Genomic DNA, 27,054 nt, shown 5'->3' with positions numbered 1-27,054 from the left:
AACTGACTTTTAGGTTTGACATACATATCTTTTGACTCATATATAACACATTTATATATATGACATGTGTGTCTATACATACATATATATATATATATATATATATATATATATATATATATATACAGCATGCAGGAGTCTTTATATCATGTATAATAAATATTTTTATGAATTGCAGATGTAAAACAAATCATTATTGTGATTTTAGTAACATACTATGTGGAAGTATCGTCAAGATTTTTTTGAAAGTGATTCCCTTATAATATATTGCTCTTAAACTTAAAACTTTACAGATTATTATCTAAGATCCCTCTTTCTCCTCCACAGCCCTTATTCCTTCATCTCACACAGAAGTTGAAATTATTCATAACAAAGTTATTGGTGGAAAAAACACATTTTAGATCTTTAGTTGTAGATAAACAGACTTTTAAAAGAATTAACATTATTTAATTCTTAATTAAATATTGCCTGAAGATGCAAATAATCGATATAGTGTGAAACTAAATCAAATGAAATAATCATGGTTGAATGTATTTACTAAAGCTAAAGCATAGACATCATCAAGTAAAAATTAGTGCTAACTTTAGTCATAATAAGAGAATATCTTACAATTCTTGCATGGCTTTAGAAATTGAAGTTTTTCTTTGATTCTGACTTAGTACGTCTCTATCAAACAGGAAATAGTGAACAAGAATTTGCCAAAATTGAAGTTTTCATTTAAGGAAAATAACATTGAAAAAATTTACCTCTTGGCCCAGACATGCCTCAAACACCTAAATGTTAGTATTTTTCTATTGGAAAAGATAACATTAAACTTTCTTATGTATATTTTTTTTCTAAAATCAGCTTTTTTATTTTTAAAATCAGCATGTTTATGTTCTTTACCGGGTTATAACAAAAAAAGGTGCTAATGTAGCAGATTACAAAAATCATTTGAAAATCACATAAAGTAAAAGAAGCCAGTCCATAATTTTATTACACGAAATGCCTAGAATGGGCAGATCTATAGCATGAAATGAGTTTGTGGCAACAGAAGCCACAGGGGTCACAGGGGTCGGGGAAAATGAGTTCTGACTGCAGGTGGCTACCAGGTTCCTGGGAGGCTGATATAAATGCTCTGAAGCTGATTAAGATGAAGCTTATACAATTCTGTGAATCTATTAAAACCATTGCATTATGTACTTTAAATGTATGAATTATATGGTATGTGAATTGCATTTCAATAAATCTACTAAAAATACGTAAAAAGCAAAGAAAGATCGCTTTAATCAAAAGGGTAAGGGCAGTGATGCCTTCCAATTTTACTGGAAATTGTAAAGAGCTTCTGTTTGGAACTCTCGTAATCCAACAGGCTGAGCCTGGCAGGGCCCTCAGGCTTCTTTTGTCAGATTGGAGCCCCTGTTTCAGGAAGAATCCAAGCCCCACTCACTCACTTCTTACGTGTGACATAATCTAACATCCAGAGTGGGGTTCAGCAGGGAGGAATGGGGCTCAGCAGGGAACGCTGCTTCTCACACTCAGAACTGAAACGGTGCCTGAAGTTGCCTACGTGGTACTGCGTACTTTCCATCTCGGACGATCCCTCGCTCGTCTTGTGACTTACAGTTTGCTAACGCGTTCCCGAACTCTCCCTCGACATATGGCGTTCTTGGAGTCTCTGGCTGCCAGAGGAGTCTGACCTTGGCGCTTACTTCTCACAACCAAATAGCTGACAAAATCACTTTTCTTCTTTGGGGCTTTGTGCCTTTTTTGGGTAAACAGTGCAGATATCTAGAATCAGCAAAAACCTGCTTGCTATGTGGTGGAAAGTTAAAAACAAAAACCTGTCGGAACCGTAGTAAATAGGACAAAGAATGCCGTCCTGACTCTCAGCAACTTTCTGCTCCAGCCCTGCAGCATTCATCTGCCCCCATTAAGTCCATTTGTAAGTGGGAGTCGGACACTGGGGTAGCAGAGGAGCCCGGAAGGATGAAAGAGTGTTTTTACCCTCGAGGTGATTACACAGTAGGGGACAAACAGGCCAGATGACCTGCCTGGGTGCCGCGCTATCAGTCTGTGCGCACGCAGATACCAGCGCCGCGAGGAGGAGCGCCACCTCGCGGAGACAGGGGGCATGCAGAAAGGGAGTAGGACCTTGGAGAACTCAGGTCTTAGAGACTCTGATTTCTTCACAATTTGGGGACAAAGAAGAACGAGGGATGAAAGTAAATATTTATTCAGAATGATAAGCACAACTCACAAAGATTACAAATACCATAAAAATCACAAAGTGATGACCCTAGATTTTTAATTGTAAATACTTTGATGAGCTGATCCTGGTAACTCACGCCTGTAATCCCAGAGATTTGGGAGGCAGAAGCAGGAGGATTGCAAATTTTAGAACAGCCACAGTAATTTAACAAGATTATAAACAACCTAGTGAGATCCTGTCTCAAAAATAAAAAGGTCTGGAGTTGTAGCTCAGTGGTTAAGCATCACTGGGTTCAATCCCTGTACCGAATGAATAAATAAATAAATAAATAAATAAACAAATACATGCTTTGATAAACTTTTAGTATGGCAGTGACTTTCTAGTATATTTTATTCATAGAGAAACCTTAGCCTTTCTTCCAGAACAGTTGATCATTTTTTTTTGTGTGTGAATTAAATGGGATTAAATAAGATCACAGTGTTACTATGTAGGTCTATTCACTGTTTAGCATTTTCACTTCTGGAAGTTTGTCCATCATAGGTATCTTGGAAAATACTTTCTGGGTAACTTTTATTTAAAGCTATGCTGCATTGTCAAGACAATTTTCATATCATCAACACGCACACGAGAAACAATTCCAAAACTATATTCCAGTGCCTACAAACTGCATGTAGCTTCTACTCAACTCTGACTTGGTAAGATCCCAAACATTTCCACAGCTATTCCATGTCAAGGACCTGAAAGAGGTCCACCTAGAGGGGCCCTGATCTTAAACTTCATCAGCATCCCCTAATTCTTCCTTCGAAATGAGAAATCATGTCCCTTCCTTGTAGAATGATATGTAGTTTAATTCAAATAAACAAATAAAATATGAACTATCTTTTCATCAACATATCCTTTGCTCTACCCTACATGCAAAATTATTTTAAGTCAACTTACAAAGTAATATGCAGGGTAAGTTAAATAAATTATATATTTCATTTCAGAATTGAAGTTATTAACTAGAAACACAAGTACCTCTTTGGGGCCCCATAACACAATTAGTAGAAGAGGAAAAACAGTTGAATGGAAAGAAGCTGGAACTTGCAGGGAATTGATTGGGCCAAATTATGACTCTTTTGAGAGGGTTGGATAGATTAGCCAGGTTCTTCAGAGAAAACCGATCAGATGTTTGTGTGTGTACGTTGCTTTTTGTGTGAGGGTGTGTTATGTTCATGTGTTTATTCATAAGTATACACATGCCCAGAAAGAATTATGTAAGCTAAATCCAAAGATCTGCAGTTAGCAGCTGTAGACCCATGAAGTCAGGAAAAATCCAGCATCCAGCTAGAAAGAAGGCAGACTGGTGGTGTTCCCAGTCACTGTTGGGAAGGTCAGAATTTTGTTGTATTTAGGCCTTTAATTTGTTAGATGAGATATAGCTACTCTGGGAAGGGCAATTTGCTGTACCTAGACTCTGGATTCAAATGTTAATCTCACCCAAAATATGTTTGCAACCACACTGAAAATAATTGACCAAGTATTTGGGCATCCTGTGGTCCACTCAAGCAGCCACACCGAATTAAACATCACAGTTGGTCTTTGGGATCTCCATGCTCTCTTCTAGCTTTGGAATATAGAGACTTAAAACAGCAGGTCTCAAAGGAGAATGCACAGAAGAATAATGAGCATCTCAGAATATAGATCCCTAAGAAGCCCTGTAATCAATTAAGTAAAAATCTCTAAAAGAGAGACCTGGAAATAAAGATATATCTATCAATCTATCCATAATTTTTAAATTCTTCCTAGCTGAATCTAATGAATTTGGCTAATTCATCATGACTGCATTAAAATATCTTAAATATTTGTATGGTATTCAGATTATACATGTGAGAGCTACCATACAAGATTCTGCCAGCACCTCATTTTGTTACACATTAGACAACGTTTTAATATAAGTATAAAATCATATCCCAATTGGCTTTGATCATAACTTCTGTACTATATTGCAAAGGAGATTTGCCTCAAGTGGCAATTACACATTCTAAAGTATATTTCAAAGGGTCCCCTCTCTTGCAGGATGCAGGCTATGCGTCTTTCAACCTCCTGTGTGATCTGTGGGAAAATGCTAGCTGAAGTGCTCTTTTAGCCTTTTGCCTGTGATTTCTTAATGCTCATAAATTATAGGTGCCAGTTAGGAAGCACCCAGCCAGGAGAGGTGCTGGGGATGCTATGGGTGTTCCCATGGCACAACCCCATATGGGGCAGCTACAAGGCAGTCCTTCCACGTGACTTGCCACGTTTTGTCCTGCTATCCCCAGTGCAATCCTGATTGCACCACATCAAATTGTGCTCTCAAGGGGTGACCAGTGACCTAGGAAGTAGTCTGAAGCACTGGGGGATAATGAGTCACTAAAAAGTGATCAAGACCCAGAAACGGGGTTTGTAACTCCAGACAGTCTGCTGGCGGGAGTGTGGAGAGGCAGGACTCCCCTCCCCCAGAGCATGGGACAGTGGCGAGTAGTGACTTGGCTTTTTTGCACATTCTTTTTTCCTCTTTTGTTTTCATTCTGGTTGTTGTTCTTGTTATATTTCAATCCCCTGAGTGTTTTTTTTTTTCTATTATCTCCTCTCATCCAAAGGAATCCAGCTTTCTCCCTTAGTTTCTGTGTGGTTCATTTCCTGTGCTGTTCTTTCACTCTTCAGTGCCTAAACCACATTATTTCAGGATATACTAGTGAAATATCCACATAGAATTTATTGTACATGTTTGTTTTCATCTGTGTTATCCAACATTTTTATTTTGGGTGAGCTTATATCTTTTGAAAATGATTACAATTTTTTAAAGAATGTGTACAGCTATGGAGTAAAACGCAAAAAGAAAAAAAGAAAGAAACAAACAAACAAAGAAAATTCTAACCTCTACATTAGCACAAAGCACAAGCTGGGTAGAGTAATAAGGAGCATTATAATTTATGTTGCATTTGGTTCAGAAATTCCAAAAAGGAGGAGCACTACCCATTTTTCAATTATATTCCTCATGCAAGCAATTTTAATCTTGTTACATACAAACACGCCTCTTCAAAACCCCACAGATCCTGAACTCCCACCTTGGTTCCTCGACCTCAGATTATGTATTTTAAAAGGCTAAAAGGGGATGTTTATAAAATAATGAAGGTTATACAATATATGTAAAAGAATGAACAATTTTCAATTTATCATTTCAGATGTCTGTATGTCCGAGCATTTTTAAAGTGAGATAACATATCTTTGCTTCAATCTGATTTTTCACCCAGCCATATACACAATCAAAACTTTTGATGTCGGGACATGGGGGAAGAGGTGGGGAGGTGAGCAAGCCATCAGGGAGAAGGGAAGAAGGCAGGTGACCTTGTTCAATCTCCTTCTCAACAGGACAGCTGGACCTCCAGTGAAAAAGACTAATGCTATGTACTGAGGTGGATCTTTATCTATGGAATAGTCTAAACAGAATGTCCCTGCATAAGGTTTTCTGATAGAAAAAAAAAAAGACAGAGACTTTGCATTTATGAGGCAAGGACCACTGCAAAACAGCCCACCCAGTAGAATAGAGATAAAAATATTTCATGAATTCTCTGCTCCATACTAGGTGAAACATCGCTAAGGTGTGGGGTAAATTAACTTTCTTTGTAACTTTCTTAGAGACCTTGGTCCTTATTTCTTTTAGCCTAATATTACCATTATTCTCAAACTACTAATGTGTATATCTTAATTTAATATTAGCTGATTTTTTTCTTCTATTTTTTAAGATGTTTTGCTTAAGTTAAATAAATGTTAAAATATCTGTTTTCATCTTCTTTTTAATTTATGTTTCCACAAGTAAAATGGATTAGGAATAGGCTAAATTTCTTTGATTAGTCTCATAATAATCTTAGAGTATATTCAGTCATCTCAGTGTTCTGAGGGTTACCTTGGCAATGCCTATAAATTATCCACTAGTAGTTTAATTAATTCTGACTTATGTAATTTAGTGCTTGTATCATTCTTAATTACATTTGTTTAAAAACGTCTTGAAGATACTTATGTCAGCAAAGTGGGTCCCATATGCTTCATTTTTCTTCTGCATTTGCCGAATTCTAATTTGGTGTTTTATCTGCCTTACTCTTTTCCTGATAAGCTAATTTATGTCATACAAAGAACGGGCTGAACAAATTTTCATGATGGATAGGACTTCAGGGATAAAGACTCATTCCAGTGCTCTGGAAAATCTAAAATCCTTAGGGATGGATGCAGAGCAGTGGAATCATCAGGCTAATAAAAGACCAAGTGTAGGATTTCAACTAGTCTCCTCACACTGCAGCTACAGCCAGTGTGCAGAACAGATGCAAGTGGAGCTAGCAAGGAAAATATCAGGATGGTGTCCAACTCATTTCAGATCCACCACAAATTGAAGAACTTGTGCTCAACACCGGGTTGAGGCACATGAATACAAAGCTCTACTCGTTCTGATGAGGTCTTCAAAATTTCACACCTTGTATGGAGGGTAAACAGGAAAAGAAGCAGGTGTTGGAAAGAATGACTCTAATGACGTAATGTGTAAACTGAGGTGCACAGCTGCTAAGAGCCACAGCCAAGTAATATGATGCATGGCATTTTTGGTTGAAAGGTGATGCCAGCAAGCCATTGAGATGATATGATTATGTTAATATTTGCATTCATATGGATATTGGACTCCTGCTGTCCACCTCGGCCTGCTACAGGACTCCTGAAGAGTTCCCATTGGTTGGGGAAGTGCAGTAGGAGGAAGGAGGACCCTGCTCTTGGGATGGGGAGAACGCGGTGTGGGTCGATCGGCAATCTTCCCGGACACATACGGAGCATTGGCAGCAGTTTCAAAAAATAAAGTTTGTTCCTGTTTGAGTGGCTCGTGATTTTGTGCCCAGCCAGACTGCAGCACACAGCAAGGTGTGCCTGGCAGGTAGGAGCAGGGAAAGTTGCTATGGTGTTCTGGACAGAGAAGGCTGAGTGGACCTAACCACTGAGCAGCGTGGGCCCAGGTACTGAGCAAGTCCTTCTGTTTGTCTCTTGAAAGGAATGGACACCAGTGTAGCCAGAGGTTCACATGGCCAGGGAGAAGATGAAGAAGAGGAGAGACACTGCTGACCAGTAACCACATGGGCCATCACCCCTCTAGATGCCCAGCTGCCCCCCAAGACTCCACTCGTCTCCCAAGTGGATGGGGGATCATCTGGTTGGTGAGTTTGAGGGGGAAACTGGAGATGTGCAGCTCTGTTCCCCCACCACCACCCATTTCCCTGGGAAAGAGATGTGTGTGGGAAGCACACACCCTGCAATCTTTCTCCAGAACACAGGCCATGAAGTGACAGGGTCCCCTGGGGTAAAAACAGCTGCATGGATGTAAGGCAAGCGCTTAATATGAGGGTTCAGAATTAGGAAGCCCACGTTCTCTTAAATATAAGCTGAATTCTTCATCATTCATCTATTACAATGAAAGCAATATTTTAGCCAACGCATTTATCAACAAGATGTCATATTAATAAGAATCACTGTACTAGATAACATGTTGACCCCAAATGGGACACTAGTTAGATGCTTATCTAATCTATTTTCTTTCTCCTTTTGGGTAAAACACTTGAATGTATTTCTCCACGTAGAATTCGGTGTGGTTCATCCACAGAGTAACGCACCTGTGAGTTGGGAAGGGGAAATCATGTGCTCTACTCTGAAGCCTGGCCCATCTAAATCATTCCCACTTGACCTCCTTCCTTTTTCCTAATCTTTATCCTGATGCCTATCATCCAGCTATGTGGCCTCTGAGAACCCAGAGAACCACAGAGTGGCTGAGTGGAAGAAGGCTGCCCTCCAAACAGAGGAGTCAAAGGGATGGTACTTACTTAAAAAAAAAAGTCTGTTGGGCACTATTAGCTAAAATTGTGTCACTGCTCAGCAGTTAAGGTAGAAATGAGTGGTGTCATCACTGGGCATCCATCAAATGTCTGCAAGGTGGTTTGGCCAGGTGAATTTGCATTTCCTGGTCTCCCAAAATTCTTGGAAGACAGTGCTTACTTTAAGTACAAGGGAGGTCTTGGAATGTTTCAAACTAATGTAAAGCTTTAGAAATATCTCCTTGGTTGGTGGATGGAAAAGGAGTCAAGTAGGTCAGGCATGGTGGTGAGGAGACCTGGACGGAGACACCAAGCAAGAGATTGTGCTGGCTCTGACGGGGATGGGGCAGGAATGGAAAGGAACAGTACCAGCTGTATTTTGGAGGGAGAATTGAAGAGACACATTAATGTTTTCACTCACTTCTATGGAATTATTTCTTAAGCCCCAAGAATAGCAATGAGGCAATGTTTCCAAATTAGCTTGGCTCTCACAACTGTGCTAATAGTTCTCCAGATACCTATTTCTGTTAAGAATCTTCAAGGACCTTTACTTGGTAGGTGTAGAACAGCTTCCCCATGATATATCTTTAAAAAATGTAAGTGTAAAATTTTAGCTTGTGCAGCTAGTAATTCTAACCTATTTCCACCACATCAGAAAGGTGTTTGAAATGTCAGAGGTAAGATTCTGATGCAGGCTGTAAGTACAATCGGGGTAGCAAGAGATGCCTTTGCCTCTGAACATAATCATTCACAAACATTTAATGAAGAGCATTGCAAATTATAAACTATTAGACATATTTTATGATCATAAAATGATAGAATATTTTATATTTTATTTAATACAATCCATAAAAGAATAAGAGGTAGAAGCACAGTATTTTCAGGAAAAATGTAAACTTTCAGGTTTTTAGATTGAGACGGATTTAAAATGTTAGCAGTATTCTCATATATGTCAAAGGATCTCTTCCATTATGGAAAGAATAAGAGTCATTTATTCTTTAAATGAGTTGTCACAATTATTTTTAATCAATGTTTCTTGCATGAATATTTGATCCTCTAGACCATGCGATTTCATAGGAATGACCTTTTTAGCACACTTAGAATTCTTAATCTAATTCCAAATCAATATGTATAGACTTACAAGGAAAGAGCTGAATAAGTATTAAATTCAACACAGGAATAGCATTTTGGATAGAATTACCTCTATTGCTCATTGTCTTGGTTGCATTTTAAATACTTACTTAGATTTTACAATTAAATTCTTACCATTTCTCTTCTCTAAATGTCAGTGATTTAAGAATGATTTCTCACTAAAGCACACCAGACTTTTAAATACATTTTTAAAAATCTAGCTCGACCAAGCACATCTGTTTCCAGCTCTAACAATTGCTAATCTTTTCATCAGCAGTCCTCAACCAGACATGAATTTGCTTTTAAACTGTTTCTGGTATCCACAAAATAACTGCTCTTATATTCAAACAGTTTTATGTATAAAACCATAAAACCAGACAGTGAAAGTGAAGGTAATTATCAAAAGTTTTGAGGAGACAGAGAGTAAGAAAGAATAATATGTATAAAATTTCAACTCATGCATCATGACACACTTTTTCTGAATGTCAATCAACTTGTATCTATACTTTGAATATTTTGTCCTTACACTTACCTGACAATGCCATTTTAAAATATACCATAAAATCCTTCTTCTGTTGTGATCCATTATTAAAAAGAATTAAACAAAAGACATATAATTATATGTGACTAGGTATTCTTATTCAGTTTTGAGTATTTTTAAACATTTCATCATTATATAAAAATTAAAATAAATGTGCATACAACATTCATACAAAAAGATTCTAAGAATAACATGAGTTACTTGTCAGGAAGTGAAAAGAGATTTTTATCAATCCCATATAAATAGAACAAACCATTTATGTCTATAAATTTTCTTCATCTATAATAAAAATTCTTTATTCATTTGTTGAGCTTTCTTCTTCTATTCTGAAGACCATACCACTATTATATATTGTAAAAGCATCACATGTGTATAAATATGTAATTCTGTATGGACATCAAACAAAGAAGCAACAATTTATATTTTATAATTGTATATTTGTTTTATTTTTTTCACCTAACTATTTTTGTTGATTTGTTTAGAGTGAACATTACCAGACTTGCTACCAAAAATCATCTTTGAATATAAAATATCAAACATTTAAAAATATACATATTGCTTTATAAATGAATTGAAACCATGACTTCTTCCCCAACCAGTTGCAATGTTACTGTTAAATTTCTTGAATAAAAAGGCTTATGAAACTCAGTGACATTATCAAGTCTGCACTGCACACTAGTGGCAAGAGATAGTACATGCATGTGGCCTTTTTGAAAATTGGATTTCAGAACAATTTTATCTCACATATTAGTTTTCTTAGTCAAATTTAGAATCCTTTAGCATATATAGCATATGCACATATTTAAGAATAACATGATTTTCATATTGTAAACTATTCTTCCAGTAAAAGTAAAGTGATTAATTGCAAATGTTTGTACCCAGAGTCTCCAGGTTCAGTTAGGTACTTGTTCATATATAAATATCACCAGTTCATATATCCATGTAAGTGTGTGTACATGTACACAATATCTGCATATTTCACATGCACCTGCTAAATGTTAACCTACTTGAAAGGATTTAGTTGTCAGGATTCTTGCTCACTATTTTCTTTCCTTTGATTTGCTCATTTTTCTTTCCCGAACACTAACTGATACAATGAACACAGAATTATGTACAATTACTTTCCTTTTTAATTGTTTTGGGGGGTAGAGTAAATGATTGAACCCAGAGGCACTTTAACACTGAGCAACATCCCCAGCTCTTTTCATTTTATTTTATTTTATTTTATTTTATTGACACAGGGTCTTGCTAAGTTCCTTAGGCCCTTGCTAAGTTCTGAGGCTGTCTCTGAACTTGCGATCCTCCTGACTCAGCCTCCCAGGTTGCTGGGATTACAGGTGTGTACCACCGTGCCCAACTTTCTTTTTGTTTTATTAAATTTATTTTTAACTGATACCTAAAACTTAAAAATTGTATATGTGTCTATGAGACACTGTGTGTTGTTTCAATACATGAATACATTGTGTATTGAATACATTGTAGTATGTACATCGTATTGAACACACCTATCTCCTCAAATATTTACCAGTTCTTTATGGCAAAACATTGAAAGTATTTTCTTCCAGATTTTTGAAACACATACCATTGCTATATTTACCCTACTGTGAAACACCAAGCTCAAACCTCTTAGTCCCATCTCAGTCACCCCACACTGCTTGACCTCTACTAGGCCTCCTTTTTCCCTGGCTCCAGCCTGTGGTCACCACCTTTCTACTCACAACTTGTATGACATCTGTATTCTAATATTCACTTTGGAGTGAGGTTGCACAGAGGATGTCTTTCTGCGCCTGACTTATTCCACTTAACACAATGATCTCCAGTTCCACCCACATTGTTGCAAATGGCAGGATTTCATTCTTTTCATGTCTTTGAATACTAGATATTAATAAACCATTCAAATGAGAGGGTCAATGACAATATTCTACAGTCAATAAATCAAAAGAAATGTAAAAAGGTAATGGGGGGGGGCGGCTAGGGTTGTAGCTCAGTGATAGAGCGCTTGCCTAGCATGTGTGAGGCACTATGTTCTATTCTCAGTACCACATAAAAATAAATAAATAAAATAAAGGTACTGTGTTCATCTACAAACAAAAATTTTTTTTTAGAAAGAAAAATGGTTGATCATAAATAATTATAATGCCACCATGAACAGAACCTAAATCCACTAGGGATAAATTGATATTTCAGACTGCTTCATTAAAGAATATGAGCAGTTAGTTGTTTATGATGGATGGTAGGAAATACATCGTGAGCAGACCCTTCCCAGGAGTCTATAGTGGTACCAACTGTCATGTTGATGAAGAACCATCTCACCGTCTCTATGTACATCTCAAATATATACAATAGAGGGTTCTAAGAAACAGAAATACTAACATAAAACTGCAGCACAGTGTGCCATTCAGAACAAGACTCTTACAGCCAGGGTGTGACTAAGTCTGCTACTGACACGTGGTTTCAAATAGTTTTCTTTAGAGGAATTTCAATCTTTTATCCACCTTCTCCTCTCTGCCATGCCTTCTGCCCTGGGTTCACTGCGTTACCCACTCCGAGACAGGCAACCTGCTGCTCTCTCTCCTCTGAATGTTTTTTTTTTCTTTTTTCTTTTTGGATTTATTTTTTTCTGTCTTTTTTTATTATTAGTTGTTCAAAACATTACAAAGCTCTTGACATATCATATTTCATACATTTGATTCAAGCAGATTATGCACTCCCATTTTTACCCCGTATACATATTGCAGATTCACATTGGTTCCACATCCACTTTTTTACATACTGCCATACTAGTGTCTGTTGTATTCTGCTGCCCTTCCTATCCTCTACTATCCCCCGTCCCCTCCCCTCCCCTCCCATCTTCTCTCTCTGCCCCATCTACTGTAATTCATTTCCCTCTCTTGTTTATTTTTCCCTTTCCCCTCACTTCCTCTTATATGTAATTTTGTATAACAGTGAGGGTCTCCTTCCTTTACTATGCAATTTCCCTTCTCTCTCTCAGTTGTTCAAGAAAATAGGGCTCCCTGGAGCAGCAGACCTGGCCTGTATCCAGTATTGTGGTGAGGTCACCAGTGAACAGGGCCTGGCTGGAGGAAAAGTGGGGAAGTGACTAGACACAAGAAAAGGCCCTAGACACTCAGGATTGGAGAGCCGCCCAGTGCGGGAGGAGGAGCCCCTTCACAGTGATTGCTTCCTGCGTATTGAGAGGAGAAGCTTGGCCTGGTGGGCACAGCTCCACCTACTGGAAGAGAAGTTAATCCAACTCTAAGACTGCATTTTAAAATTTTTTTTAATTTTTATTTTTAAAATTTTTAAACATTTTTTATTATTTAAATTTTTTTATTTTCTATTTTTTTCTTTTGTCTTTTCATTTCTTTTCAATTTCCTTATTCACCTTTCCTTGAATTCTACCTGTTTACTCTCATTCTCTTTAGTGACTTCTTCCTTTCCCTTCTAATACCTTTCCTCCCAAGCATCACGACGCTGTTTATGTGTAGTTTACTAAATATGTATAGGTCAATGTTCTGAGGCATTATATAGTGCTATCAAGTCCCTAGCTACCCCCAAATACTCCAGACCATTCTCCTGTTAATATCCCTTGTCAGTAGAGCAACCCTCCAAGGTTGCCGAGAGATACCAACCTCAATACCATCACATCATTAGACCTAAATATAAGTCCCAAGACCAAACCGCAAACTGCTATATGCCATCAAAATCTGTACAAAGTTTAGGAAACGAATGAATCTGCATTAAAGTGCAACAAAACTCATCATCTCTAGTCATAGTCTCCCATCACAAAAGAGAGACCCCAGAGACACACAATCCTCTGAATCTTGATGTACCTCTTGCACGTTGGCCTCCTTGGAGGCCTTTAGCTCCTCATACTTCCATTTCCACAGGGACAGAGCTGACTCCAGGCGTTCTACCTTCTTTTCCAGAGCAACACGCATCCTAAAACATTTAAGAAGTAAAAGAAAGTGAAACAGACATATTTTGAAAAAGATTTTAGGAATGTATCAATTTTTGTGTTTTCTTTCCTCCTAATCTTTGATACTTGTTAATGGCCATTATGAGAGAAAATGTGCTTTCAATGTATAAAATGTATAAATATTGACTAAAACTTGGTTGAATTTGTTATTCTGGCAATTAGCTTTACTGTAGATCAAACAAAGTAAACTCGGCTTTGCCAACACTGCCCTTCTGCTTGCTGCCGTGCATTTCTATCAGTTCCTCAGATTGCCATGACTTCCACCCACAGAAGGACATACATGTTTCTAATTTCATTTTGACACATCTTCCTCTTGTAACCATATATGAAGGAAGCATCCTCTGAGATGACACAGAACACCAAGAAGCTCATCTAAGTTTAAAAATTAGTCACTTATTGGGGATCGAAAATATTTTTATTATTTGCAATTTAGTTTCAACAAAGCAATTTCAGTGTGATCTCTATTTAAACTACTGGAAATAATTTAGATTAATGTTCCATTTGTAGAAATAGAAACAGAAGTAGGATAAAATCTGGTTTTTTAACACCTAAGCCTTTGATATTTTTTTCCTTGCCCACAATGTCCACTAGAGTGAGTCACTGAAAATAATTAATTTATGTGTGATTGTCATTAGCATAGGTTGATCTTTACAGCTGGCCTGTCCTCGCCTGTCTGAGATATTAGATTTCTGTTCAAACATCCTCCTTCTTTTTCCTCGTTTCATGATGGAGTTGATTTCCTCATTCCTCAACTCTAAGCTCAGACAAGGGATATTTGATGTGAAACAGCAAAAAACTAGTGAAGACCGCACATGCTCAGCTCTAGCTAAATAAATTCTGAGTGTTACATAACACTGAGATATTTGTGTTTGATAGTTACAGCCTTATTGTAATTATAATTAATAAGCACATACAGATTTATTTTAGTAATGGTAAGTGCTATTAGGAAGATCTTGAAATGTATTTATAAAGCTAGAAAATGCATGTGGAATCAAAATTGAGCATCATTTACCTATCTGTAGGAAATATGAATTTTCCTTGTAGCAATGCTGTAAGAATAATTCAAATAGTGTCAGGCTATAAATATATTAGTTTAATCCAATCAAATGTATAAAGAGCCATTAAAGAGTTATATAATTGCATTTGCATGAATCAAGCCATACAAGGATATAAAAGACTTATTTACAGCTTAGTTTAACTACAAAGGACTCAGGTTGAAAAAAATCCACCATAATTTTTATAAGGATTTTGATTTGCAATCCTATTATCACAGTAAATACATTAAACAAAATTACCAAATTAAAAAGTTCAGTGTAGAAGTCTAGGTTTCAAAACTGTGCCCATGAATATCTATGCTTCCGATTAATAGCCTCAGCTCCAATTTCTGATGAGCAAACCCAGCCAGCTAACACCCAAGCTTTTTACCAAGATTTATTTCTGTCCAAATTAGTGACTGTGTTTGGGATGTTGAGAAGAAAATAAGTACAGAAATAATTTTCAGATCACCAAATATATTATTTTGTGTTGAGTTAGAAAGTATGTCTACAAATCATTGAAATACTTTAGGAAATACAATACCTATTGGGCACATGGAAACTTTAAATTTGGGATGATAATGCATATTAGAATATTAAAAGTTTTCAGGTATTGACTAGCACTTTGAATTTAAGTTGAATAGTCTAAAAATTGTAGTTCTAAGCTTGAAACTTTGTTGGGACATTCAAGATAATCATCATAAAATTTAAATTTTTGATTTATTAGGTTTGAATGAATAGAAACTTGGAATATTGTCAACATTTGAAAAACTTAAATGGCAGACAAAATGTAAAATGACTAAAAAATGAATCAAAAATTTTAGTTAACTACATTTGTGTAATGGAATATGCTTTGATATTTTGCCTAAAACTAATTTTGTTATTTGAAAAACAGAATGCTAAGAAAATTATACTTGAAAAATTGATAAATTCTAGATATTTAAATCACAAATTCAAAACCCTATATATTCAGAAATCAAGTGTCAGCTTTTGACAATGCATTTAAATCAAATGATAATTTAATAATTCAAATTGAGTTAAACTTTTTGGGCAAAATAATGTGCATTAACAAAATGTTATTTGATCACTGCAGAATGAATGTTGACCCACGTTGCTTAATATTAAGTTTTATCAAAATTATTGGAGTTGTTTTTCTTTCAGGGTTTTTTACCTAGTAGAAGAAGATCATCTCTCTCTCTTTCTGTCTTTCTGTCTCTTTCTCTCTCTCTGGACTTTCTCTGATTAGGTAAGGATGGTTCAAATACTAGCTGGAGGATTTGTAATATAAATAATTATATTATTTCACATATACTTTCAGTCACATGAGATATAAAGATATTATATCTAGACCTAGACTAAATATCCAAAGCCAATTCATGAATTAAACAGAATATAATCAGGCCAAAGTAAATTAAAATTAATAATGACTTGTTTTCTATATAAAGCAAATTAGTAACATTTCAAATATAGTACTATTTTTTCTCTGTAAGTATACATCTTAAATAAACATCCAGTATAGTACTATTTTTCTTTGTAAGTATACATCTTAAATAAACATCCAATATATCAGTTTCCTTAAAAAGTCAAATACTTGTAATAAGTAAAACATTACACTTTGATCATGTACACGAGGAGGCAAGTAATTCACAAAAAAATCATTAAATGAACATGTGGTGCTTAAATATTTTTAGTGTGGCCCCATTTTTAAAAAAATGTGTGGCTTAGTGCAAGCATTGAGGATATTGCACATCCACATTTATGCAGCAGAGGGCACTCTACAAGTCCTTAATATTTTATCCTAATCAATTTATTCCATTTCAGAGGGATTTTCAAAAATGATTCATTCTATAGTTAAATGTACAATTGAAATGAATGCCAGGGTGATGCTACTTGAACTATAAGAAGCAAAGAAAAAAAATCCCACATCTACTTTAAAAAATATTACATATTTCATGTACACATTATTTAAAAAAAACAAAATTAAAAACATAAGACTCAACAAAAATATATTATCTTTTATTTGATGTTATGAACTTTTAAAAATCAGATTGATATATATGAAATGTATAGGTTCTAAAAGGTAAAATGCTAAAATTACTTTAATAAAATGCTAAAATTACTTTAATAAAATGCTAAAATTACTTTTATGTCTGATTTTTTAAAATATTTTTTAAGAGAGAGAGAATTTTTTAATATTATTTTTAGTTTTCGGTGGACACAACATCTTTATTTTATTTTTATGTGGTGTTGAGGATCAAACCCAGTGCCCCGCGCATGCCAGGCGAGCACATTACTGCTTGAGCCACATCCCCAGTCCCTATGTCTGATTTTTAATACATTATTATCTATCATGATCTCATAGTAGTTGAAGATTAAGTTTAGATATTTGTACAGGAAGACCTATTCAAAACATTTCTTGGAAGTGAAGTCTTGAAACATTAATATCTGGGAATAAATACTAATAATTTTGCACTGTGGAAAATTGCATTGAAAAAATGTCTAATCAGTATTTCCTAGTAAGTCATTAGTTTCAAAATATTTTTGCCAAATAAAAATAATTGGGCATGAAAAACACAAATGTATTTATTTTTATAACCGTCTAAAATTTAGAGTTAGTATTTAACTGCTAACAATAAAAGTTACTACAAATATACTTTCAAAAGCAACAAAGATGTTATTTTGTGATCACATTCCCAGCTACTTATAATTACATTTTTATCAATGGGTGTTCTTAAGTTGCCAACAAAGCCATGTATAATTTATTTAATTAGATAAGAAATTTAATTAAGCACATTAACTCAGACAGCAAGGCTTGGAGGTAAAGCAATCAGGGACAAGTGCACTGTCATGCCACAGAACCCATCCAAGAAGACCGCACTGCCTACAGCTCTCCCTGACTGCTGCCTGAACACTCTCCTGATATTAGTTTTGTATCTAGCAGCCAATATATTCAATATATATTACTTTTCACATTGTGTTGAATAATAGATGTACATATATATAGGAAATAGAAATGTCATATTTATTTTTCTAAATATATATTATATATTTATATATATATTTATATATATGTATACATATGTGTGTGTATATATATATATACACATATATAAATATATCTTTAAAGCTTTTTAACTCACTACACTTTCTCTATGGTACTTTAAATCTCATTTTATTATCAAAAATTTTCAACACTTAATGAAGCAAAGCAAAATATAAGCATGCTACTTTTAAGGATTAAGGAACTAAAATAGGATGAACTGAAGTTCAGCTTAAATGACACAAAGCAAGCATTTATAAGGGACAGAGTGCTCTGCATAGTTGAAGTGGAAGACTGATTCATATGCTTCGACATTTCATCAAAGTAGTTTACCTCATGGCCTCCTTTACAGAGGATTTGGTAGTGCCAAAACTCTGCTCTCTTAATGTTTAGGTCCACCTAGGTCTGTAAGAACATCAGGTTTCTATGTTGGGAAGTTGTTCATAAAATTAAACAGTGTTCTGAATATGAACAGTATAATAATTTTAGTGGACTTGATGAGAGGTTCTAGAGAGGGACATACATGGGTAAAATGATTCCCTGTATTTCTGTAGCTGGTTCCTGTGTTCTAGTCAAGAGACTAGATGGAAACACAGAAAAAATTATATTCATAGCTTCTTTACTGAAACTACCCACTCATTGACATTCCAGGAAAGGGTTGTAAGATTAGAGAGAATCCTAGCGATACTATATCCCTGGGAACATTCTCTTGTGGTATAAAGACTGCAGTGGCCTCCTGTGGGTTCCATGCAAATGCTGATTGACAGACACACACACCAGGACTCATGACCCCCGTGGAATTGTTTCTAAGAGGCAGTGGAAAGACAGAGCCAGAGCCGAGTCAGACCCCCACCCTGCTTCATTCTTTGGCATATCTAGGTTTACATGCTGAAGTAGCTGAGAACTGAGAGTTTGCTTCCTCTGGGGATTGACAATTCAGTACAAGGAAGTCAGAAATATGTTTTGTGTATGTGTATGACTGGACGCATAAAGGTAGCATATGAATACCATTAAATCCGACAACCTAGAATAGAAAAGGTTCTATCTGCAGAAATGCAGAACACCGTTCCTATTACACTGTGGCAGATTTGAGAGAAGTATGTGACTACAGAGAGCTAAATCTTTCAAGAAATAAAAACTAATAGGCTCCAATTTCACTGAGACTTCAAGGGCCAGATGAGATTTTAACATGTGTACAAGTGTAAATCGTACTCAGTTGCATTCTTTTTTCTACTAATGTTTTTTTTTCCTCTATTAGGAATTTATACTTGATGGTAGAATAATAAGTATACATTAGTATACAGATGACAATTTAACACAATCTATAAATGTTGTGAAGCACGGATAAAAAAATCTGCAAAAAGGAATTAGTATTGCTTGAAAAATGGAGAGTGAATAGTGAGACACTTCAGGCTGATGGAGAAGGAATGGCAGATAAACAGTTGCAGTACATTTGAAAAGCTTGTGCATGTGCTTATTACTATTTGAGTCAATACAAAACAGATATCAAATCTATAATATATTACACACTTACATCATCTATAAAAATTGATATTATATAATTATTTAAATATGTGACATATATAGAAGTATATAATATATACTTATCATCTATGGGTGTGTGTACATCGCTATTCTTTTTCTAGCTCTATCCATTTAGAGTCTTTTAACTAAGGAGATGGAGAAATAATTACTTTCAGATTTGGTAGGTATATTTTAAAATGCATCAAAAAATTCCATCCACATTATGCTAATACTTTTAAGCTAATAGTGAAGGTAACACACACACACAACATATTCCATATCTAGTATTTCACATTTTGGCCTCTTTCCCAGACACCATTTGTGTGTAATCCTCACAAGGGTGCCATGAAGAAGAAGACAGGACAAAGGTGTCTCAAACATGACTGCCTCCTACCTGCCCAGATCATGAAATAACCCACACTCCTCCCATTGCCAGGGGCCCTCCCAGCCAAAACCATGTGTGAGAGATGGGCTGTCCAGCCATGCTTATGATGCATGGATAGAGTACATGGAGGCGTTGCTTTAAGAACCAGGATTTTGGTGAACATATGTAATCCCTGCAGTTCAGGAGGCTGAGGCAGGAGGACCATCAGTTCAAAGCCCGCCTCAGCAACCATAAGGGCCTAACCAACTCAGTGAGACTCTGTCTGTAATAAAATACAAGATTGGGCTTGGAATATTGCTCAATGGTTGAGGGCCCCTGAGTTCAATCCCCAATATCAACAAAACAAAACAAACAGGATTAGGAACATATGTTATTAAAGGATAGCAGCAGCATAGTAGCGCCACCTTGTGTCCTTAAGGGAAACAGTAGCCCAATATCTCTGGCTAGAACATGTCAGAACCAGGGAGGAAGGAGGTCCAGGTCACCTAGTCTCAAGTCCCGTGTGCCTCCTCTATTTCACCTTGGACAGCATGTAAGGGTTCCTTTCTGTGATTAATGAGTCATAAAACTGATTTGTCCATTAATAATATTAACATTTATTCATCTTTGTTGACTCACTAAAGTCTAATAAAGCTATAAAACATAGAGAATACACAGTATTTTGAAAGTCTACATTAAAAATCCAAATACAATTATCATTAGCCTAATGAGAGATGATAACATGTTAATGGTAAAAGTCATCTTAAAAGAATGGTAAGGATTAACAAGTTATGAGTTACTTTCAAAATTAAAAGTGTGTGTGTGTGTGTGTGTGTGTGTGTGTGTGTAGCTCATCTTTTCAAATCGTACACTTTTTTTTTTCCAATCCCTGGGGATTGAACTCAGGGCCTCACACATGTTGGGCATAGATCTTACAACTTGTGTCTACACGTAGGTCAAATGCATCATCAAATGACCAGCTTATCAGACTGAAGGAACTCTGTTCAGGGAGACAAAGATGAGCACTTACTCTCTCTCCTTCCACAGGATTTCTTGGAAGTCTTCCAAAGGCAGCTGCCAGGCTGAGACTTTAGTCACTGCATTCTCAGGGGACAGGTTCCCTGCAGGCAGTCTCAGCCCAGGCTTCAGGGCACAGCTTCCAAAACCACCCTTCCTGAACAAATCAGTGCAATCTGGATTTGGTTTCATCTCATCATTTAATCTTAATGAATCAAGAACCACACCTTCTTCCTGAGAAAAGGAAAACATAATCCAATTATCGTGTTGAATATTTTACATTCAGGAGAAAACTCATAAGGAAAACATTCTCAAAGGAAAATAAATGGTGTGATAAACATCAAGTCTATATTTGCATTTCATTATCATTCCCTAAAGGTCATATTGTGTGACCCAACAAAATCACATTCTTCTTCAAACATTTCTTTCTGTATTCTAACATTATTATAAAACAATTTCTCCAGGGGTCTGCTTTAACTTGCAGTTTGTCTTCTTTTCCTAATCACAACTAAAAATAAACCTGGGTAAATTTGAATAGATGCAGAGTTTTTAATAAACTGATTAATTCTTTTTTAAAATTTATTTTGTCACAAGGTCCTTAAAAGTTTCAAAGTAAAAAAAAAAAACTGATTTTTTAAAAACATTTTTTTGAAGGATGGGATAGAAAGAATTTTCAGGAAGGTCCTGAATGTTTTAATAGGCATGTTTGTTTAATTTTAGTTTACTAGTCATATCTCACATAGAAATTGAGACATTTTAATAAACATGGACATCAATTACCAGGACAGCACACTGAATCAAAAATCCTGTGTAATAATTCCAAAACTCCATTGAACTCAAGTTGTGGACATTTGTTTATAATTTAAATTTGACCTGACTTATGAGATTTAAATAGAAGAAAGCTAAGTGCAATTAAAATTTCAATGATACTTGATTTATACTATTTTCTTTTTAAAATACTATGTATTTTAAAAAGTTACCTAGTATTATTCATGTCTTAATTGTCTTCATAATTAATATTGCAATTATTTACAATACTTTAAAAACAATAAAATGAGTTCTGTACTTCATTTTTAAGGTCTAAGAAAAAAAATCATTGGTTAAATACAGTGTTCACCTAAGTTCTATGTTCACAGGTTTTCTTCTTATGTGTCCAGAGATAGCAGTGAAACTTGTCAAAGTAAAGAAACCAGTGAAATTTCTTCAACAGAAAACATTTATTTTCTTGCAATCACAAGGCATTTTGTGTATTTTTTCCAAAATAAAACTTTGAATAAATACATCTATGTATTATTTGTTCTTGACACTAATGACACAAAATATTCCAAATGAAAGTGCAAGAATTTAAGAATTTCCTAGCATAATATGTGTACAGAAAATCTTCCATTTTCTCAAATACAATCTAGTGACTTCTAATAATAAAGAAGTATTTTGTGGATTTATGGCACATTATATTGACTGCATTCCTGTAGCCAATCTCTATTTCCAAATTTGTATATTAACACAATTAAATTTGGAGAACATTTCCCATTCCTAGGAAGATGTATATAAAGGTACTAGCAGCCTTCATTGTCAAGGTAAGCAAAAGCAATTAGAAGACCAAACCAGTAGAAGTAATCATGTTACTTCAGTCTGTTGAAATTCTTCATTTGCAATTGGATCTAGACTATATCTAACATAAATTGCAAACAGTATAAAAAACTTAAGATTTTAGATAAATTCTAAAGCTGCAAGATGTTGACTAGCAGGTTTTTAGAGATGGAATTTCATAGATGGGGTAACAATATGATTTTATGGACCAAGCTTTCATGAGTTTCTAAAATTTCCCTAAGTATGTCCCTAAGCACTTACCATGTCATAAAAAGGGGGAGGAGATTATTGATAAATGAATGTATGAACTACTAAAACACATTTTTTTAGAAACTTTATTTTATGCAGAATTCCCATAAATCTCAAGATGCAAACAACTCTAGAAAACTCCAAGTATGAATCATGGGATGTATTCTTTATATTTGCCCAAAGTTATCTTTTTCCAAGTAGCCAGGCTAGTCTAAAGCCTTAAGCAACAATCTCCTCTAATAATGTATTATTATTGACACACTTAGGGTGAATGGAGAGAAATCTCTCCAAATATTTTCTGTTCACATTTTGTAAATGCTGCACCATTTTTTTTTTTGCTGTATGTTAGTAAAGTCACAATATGATAAATCGTGTTCCTGAAAACTCCATACCCATCCCTGATAGCTCAGAGCAGGGCTGTATTTGGAGATAGGTCTTTCAAGCAGTGATCAAGTTAAAAGGGGGCATTCGAGAGGAATTAGTGATGCTGTCCCTGTAGGAAGAGGAAATCTGGACACAGAGAAGAGATGAGGTGAAGACACAGGGAGAAGACCCTACAAGCCAAGGAGAGAGGCCTCAGGAGACGAGGATCCTGCAGACACCTTAGTCTTGGACTTCTCTCCCCTAGAACTGTGGAAGAGTAAATCAGTGTCGCGTGGCCCACCCAGATTGTGGCCCTGCTGGCCCAGGGAGAGGTGCTGCTGGGTTTTTTCCTGTCCCTTTGCCCCAGGGGTCTGAACAATGTTGAAAGTGCAGCAATGTCTGGATTCCTGAGCGGATTTTTTCTTACCTTACTCTTTGTGTCCTCCTCCTCAACAAGTTGTCTTTTCTCCAAACCAACGGAGCCACACATTGGTGAACTAGTTTGAAGCTGGTCTTTCCCGTGGTGAGACCCTTCAAAGCCAGGAAGCTCCAGGCCCTGGGTTACTGTGGCTTCTGTCACCTCCTTTTGAAGTGACAGACTTTACTTCTTTTTCAGTGCGCTCAGCTCCTTCATGGCCATCTCCAGTTCTATTCTGAGTTGTCTTCCTTCCTCCCTGGCACTGTTCCTCTCGGCTCGAACTTTACTCCATTTTTCTCTCCAGTTGGCAGTGCAGTCTGACCACCAGTGCATGGTCTTTTCCATCTGAGCCGCCCTGACCTTGACTTCCTCAAGTTCCCGCCGGCGGAGTTCCTCACAAATATCCCATTTGTTGGTGTTGAAGGCTTGAGCCCTGAAATCACAGGCTGCAGGAGAGGGTGGCCCACAAGGGGGCAAGCAGGAACCACAGGCGTCCCTAGGGCAGGGGCTGGGAGCTTCCTTGTCACAGCGTGGCTTGATCGACGACTGTTGCATCTGGAAGATTTGAGTTTCCTCAATTAATCGATGAATGGAATCTAGGTTCATATTTGTCTTTCAAGGCCTAGGAAAGGACATAATTACACATTTGAATTTCCATTGTCATTGTTAGATCAAGCCCTATACTGAGAAAACAAATTGAAAAACAAAGCATCTTTTCAATATTGCATACTTTCTCTCCCTGTATAACCAAAATCATAGAAGAATTCATGCATTTGTAATTGCAACATTGTCCATCACAAAATTAAAAAACTGGAATATTTGTTGTCTACTAAATTACACACTAGTCTCCTTTGCTCCTGCTAACTAAACCCAATTCGTGGAAGTTGAATGAAGACTCTATTCTTCTCTGTGTGCAGAAATCCTTATCGCAACCCCAGAGGACAAACCATGATTAGTCTCCTTCTTCCCTAATGATCTCCTCCCGGGGGACTCTTCCCTACTCTCAAGACAGGCAGGTAACCTCTGCTCAGAAGAGAGCATCAATATGAAAAGTTCTCACTGCTCTGCTTTCTTCCTTCCTGAACTAGGATATGGTTTGGAAAAGCAAGGTGAAGTCCCTCTCATAACATGTAAGTTGAGAACAAGACAGATGAAGAGAGACATTTCATGACTGAGATGCTGCTTAAAGCCTAGAATGCATACCTCCAGTTCCTTTGTCAGAAGAGAAGGATTACCTTTATTGATTTAAGCTATGATCCTTGAGTTTCCTGTTGATTACAGTCTGAAGCATATCTACCTAATACAAAAATTAATTTCCTACCACGGTAAACATTGTGATAAGTTCTGAGAATAAAATATTATGAATAAGATGTGGCCCTTGTTGTTGAAACTTCTGCAGTCTAATGGATGACACGAATATACATACAAATTTAAAACATTTAATTTACACTATAAAACTGTGTTTATTTTTTCAATTGCTTTTTGGTATATATTTGTCAATTTAGTGCTAGATTTTTGGGATATGTCCAAGGTGTATTACTAGTTGTGACTATCTCCCACAAATGAAGATGTATCCCTAAATTGATAACACTAAAAAAATCATTTCAAAGCTTTGTAAAGGAATAAAAATAAATTTTCCATATATATGCCAAATTACAAAGTAATTTGTAAAGGCATATAATTTTAAAAACATGTGTACCTATTACTTTGTCTGATATAGGTATATTGGAAACATAACAAGTAACATTTTTAAAAAATAATTGCTAATACTTGAATTTTCAAATTAATACAGTTTCATGGTTACCAGATTTTGTTGTTTTTATTCTCAGATATAATTTTCTGGTGTAAATAATTATAGATGATATTTTATGTGCATGATAATCCATCTTCTTATGACCCATCTATTTAAGAACTGAATAACTTAATAACTGATTTATTATAGCCATTTACTTATAAAATAAGCCAATGACCATAAAAAGACTACATAATATTTTCTAAAGACTATACAATTAAGTAACTTTATAATACTCAAGTTAATTACTATAATATTAAAACTAATGTATAATAACTTTATTTGTAAAGGAAGAAAAGCACATTTTAATAAGTACTTTATAGTGATGCCAAACCAATTCACTCCCTATTGTAGTACTTACTAAAATAATGTAGATTCATGGTTGTAATTACATGATGGCATCTGTGTTCATCATGTTTGAATTAGAGCTGACTGGAGTAATCCATCCCTACACATTTACTGTAATTCAGAGGACATAATAATAAAACTGACCACACTTTTCTGATAATTATTAGATCAAGATCAATATAAAAAGAGAGAAAAGAACAAAAGAAATTCATAACTGGAAACATACACACACATATTTAATTACATTTTCTTTCTGTTGAAATTCCAAAATGAACACAGAGAATTTAATTTATCATATTAAATTTAAGTTTATCCTTGACATTTTTCAAAACAAATCAGTATCATAAAATTCTAATGTCCTTAAAATGTCTCATTAACTTTTATTTCACTAGTATTTTGAAGACTCCATAATTGGATTCTGGTACAGTCCGATCTTTCCCACCAATTAACTCTGTATTTTTTCCACATCTAACTAAATAAAAATGAGTTTGGTTTAATCCTTCAGTCCTTGAACTTAAAATAGTATTTCCTATTCCAAAGAGTTTTCTCAAGCAAAGATGACCTGCTTGAGGTGGAGATATTCAACATCTCTGTGGATTCATTTAAGTAATTGTTTTCCCTATATATACACGTTCATCCTCTGTGATTTATTTATGATGACTGTATAAGTATTTGCCAGTAATCGTGGCACAAGGTCTTTGATGTAAGAGAAAACATTTTAATGCTATTGACTTTGGTTTCTTGTACTTATTTCTGCATTTTAAAAATTCTCAATTCTCAGGCTACCATGATTACTGCAAATATTTTAATATTGTACATAATCAAATAAATAAGATGTGATAGGAATATTAAATGCAATGTCCATCCAATATTACTAAAGATCATATTTCTGGCCAAAGAGGAGCTTAATGTATAAGATGGTGGGATCTTGAGTGTATTGGTTCTTATCCTGACTCTCCCGCATTTTGGAGAAAAGGTCTTGGACAGATGATGCAAACGGCCTTTGACTCAATATCCTTGTTTGTCAATGGGACAGAGACAGCTTGTATTCAATAGGACTGCTTTCTTTTGACTGCTGAATAGAACTTCACCTGCAGATTGGCTCACACAGCAGCTCTCTCCAAGGTAAGGCAAAAGTTTCTCTTAGTATTACAAGTAGGAGTCAATAGTACTGTTACTGGACTATTGTCACATTTAATTTTTTCAGTTTATTTTCTCTGTTTTGAAAGATAAATAGTGTCTTTTAAAAAACAGGAGAACATAAGGAAAAATATTACTCACAATAGTGTTCTGAATTTCATGTAACAGAAGCCCCCACCTCACCTTGTCAAAAATCTACAGCTTCAAAGCATTATCCATTTTCACTGCAGCACAATGATATCCATTTTGGATATTTTTATGCTAAAGTATCTCTTATCAGATCACATCACCATTAGTCTGCTGATGCTGACATCATCCTTTGAGTTCCTTTAATGGCCTCATCACAGCTTAAAAGAAATGCTATCAGCTCCTCCAATTGTCATTCCAATCTCTATGTGTCTTGCTGCAGCCACCTGGACCTGCCTTCCTTGAAGGACCTCCCCTGCGTGTTCAGCTCTAGGCCATCTGA

General features: G+C 35.7%; 1 protein-coding gene across 1 annotated transcript; it reads right to left on the bottom strand.

The window, feature by feature from the left end:
* Positions 1-13,372: 13,372 nt before the first annotated feature.
* Positions 13,373-23,424, bottom strand: LOC143387465 (coiled-coil domain-containing protein 102B-like). Its single transcript, XM_076841865.2, has 3 exons — positions 23,315-23,424; positions 20,699-20,919; positions 13,373-13,669 (listed from the first exon to the last, which is right to left on the bottom strand). Exons 1-3 carry the CDS (start codon positions 23,375-23,377, stop codon positions 13,498-13,500), a joined length of 456 nt encoding a protein of 151 aa, XP_076697980.1. The 5' UTR covers positions 23,378-23,424; the 3' UTR covers positions 13,373-13,497.
* Between the last annotated feature and the right edge of the window lie 3,630 nt (positions 23,425-27,054).

This window comes from Callospermophilus lateralis, unplaced genomic scaffold (genome assembly GCF_048772815.1).
Source record: "Callospermophilus lateralis isolate mCalLat2 unplaced genomic scaffold, mCalLat2.hap1 Scaffold_237, whole genome shotgun sequence".
Classification (NCBI taxonomy): Eukaryota; Metazoa; Chordata; class Mammalia; order Rodentia; family Sciuridae; genus Callospermophilus; species Callospermophilus lateralis.
The sequence above is the reverse complement of the archived record's forward strand: the minus strand, read 5'-3'. Positions and strand labels throughout refer to the sequence as shown.

Excerpts from the sequence above, each read along its gene's own strand:
- LOC143387465 (XM_076841865.2), bottom strand. The coding sequence starts at position 23,377 with ATGTGTGGCTCCGTTGGTTTGGAGAAAAGACAACTTGTTGAGGAGGAG. Across the intron at positions 20,920-23,314 it reads AGGAGGACACAAAGAGTAAG|GAAGAAGGTGTGGTTCTTGA; the intron begins GTAAGAAAAAAT and ends TCCTTTTCTCAG. Across the intron at positions 13,670-20,698 it reads ATCCTGTGGAAGGAGAGAGA|GATGCGTGTTGCTCTGGAAA; the intron begins GTAAGTGCTCAT and ends TAAATGTTTTAG.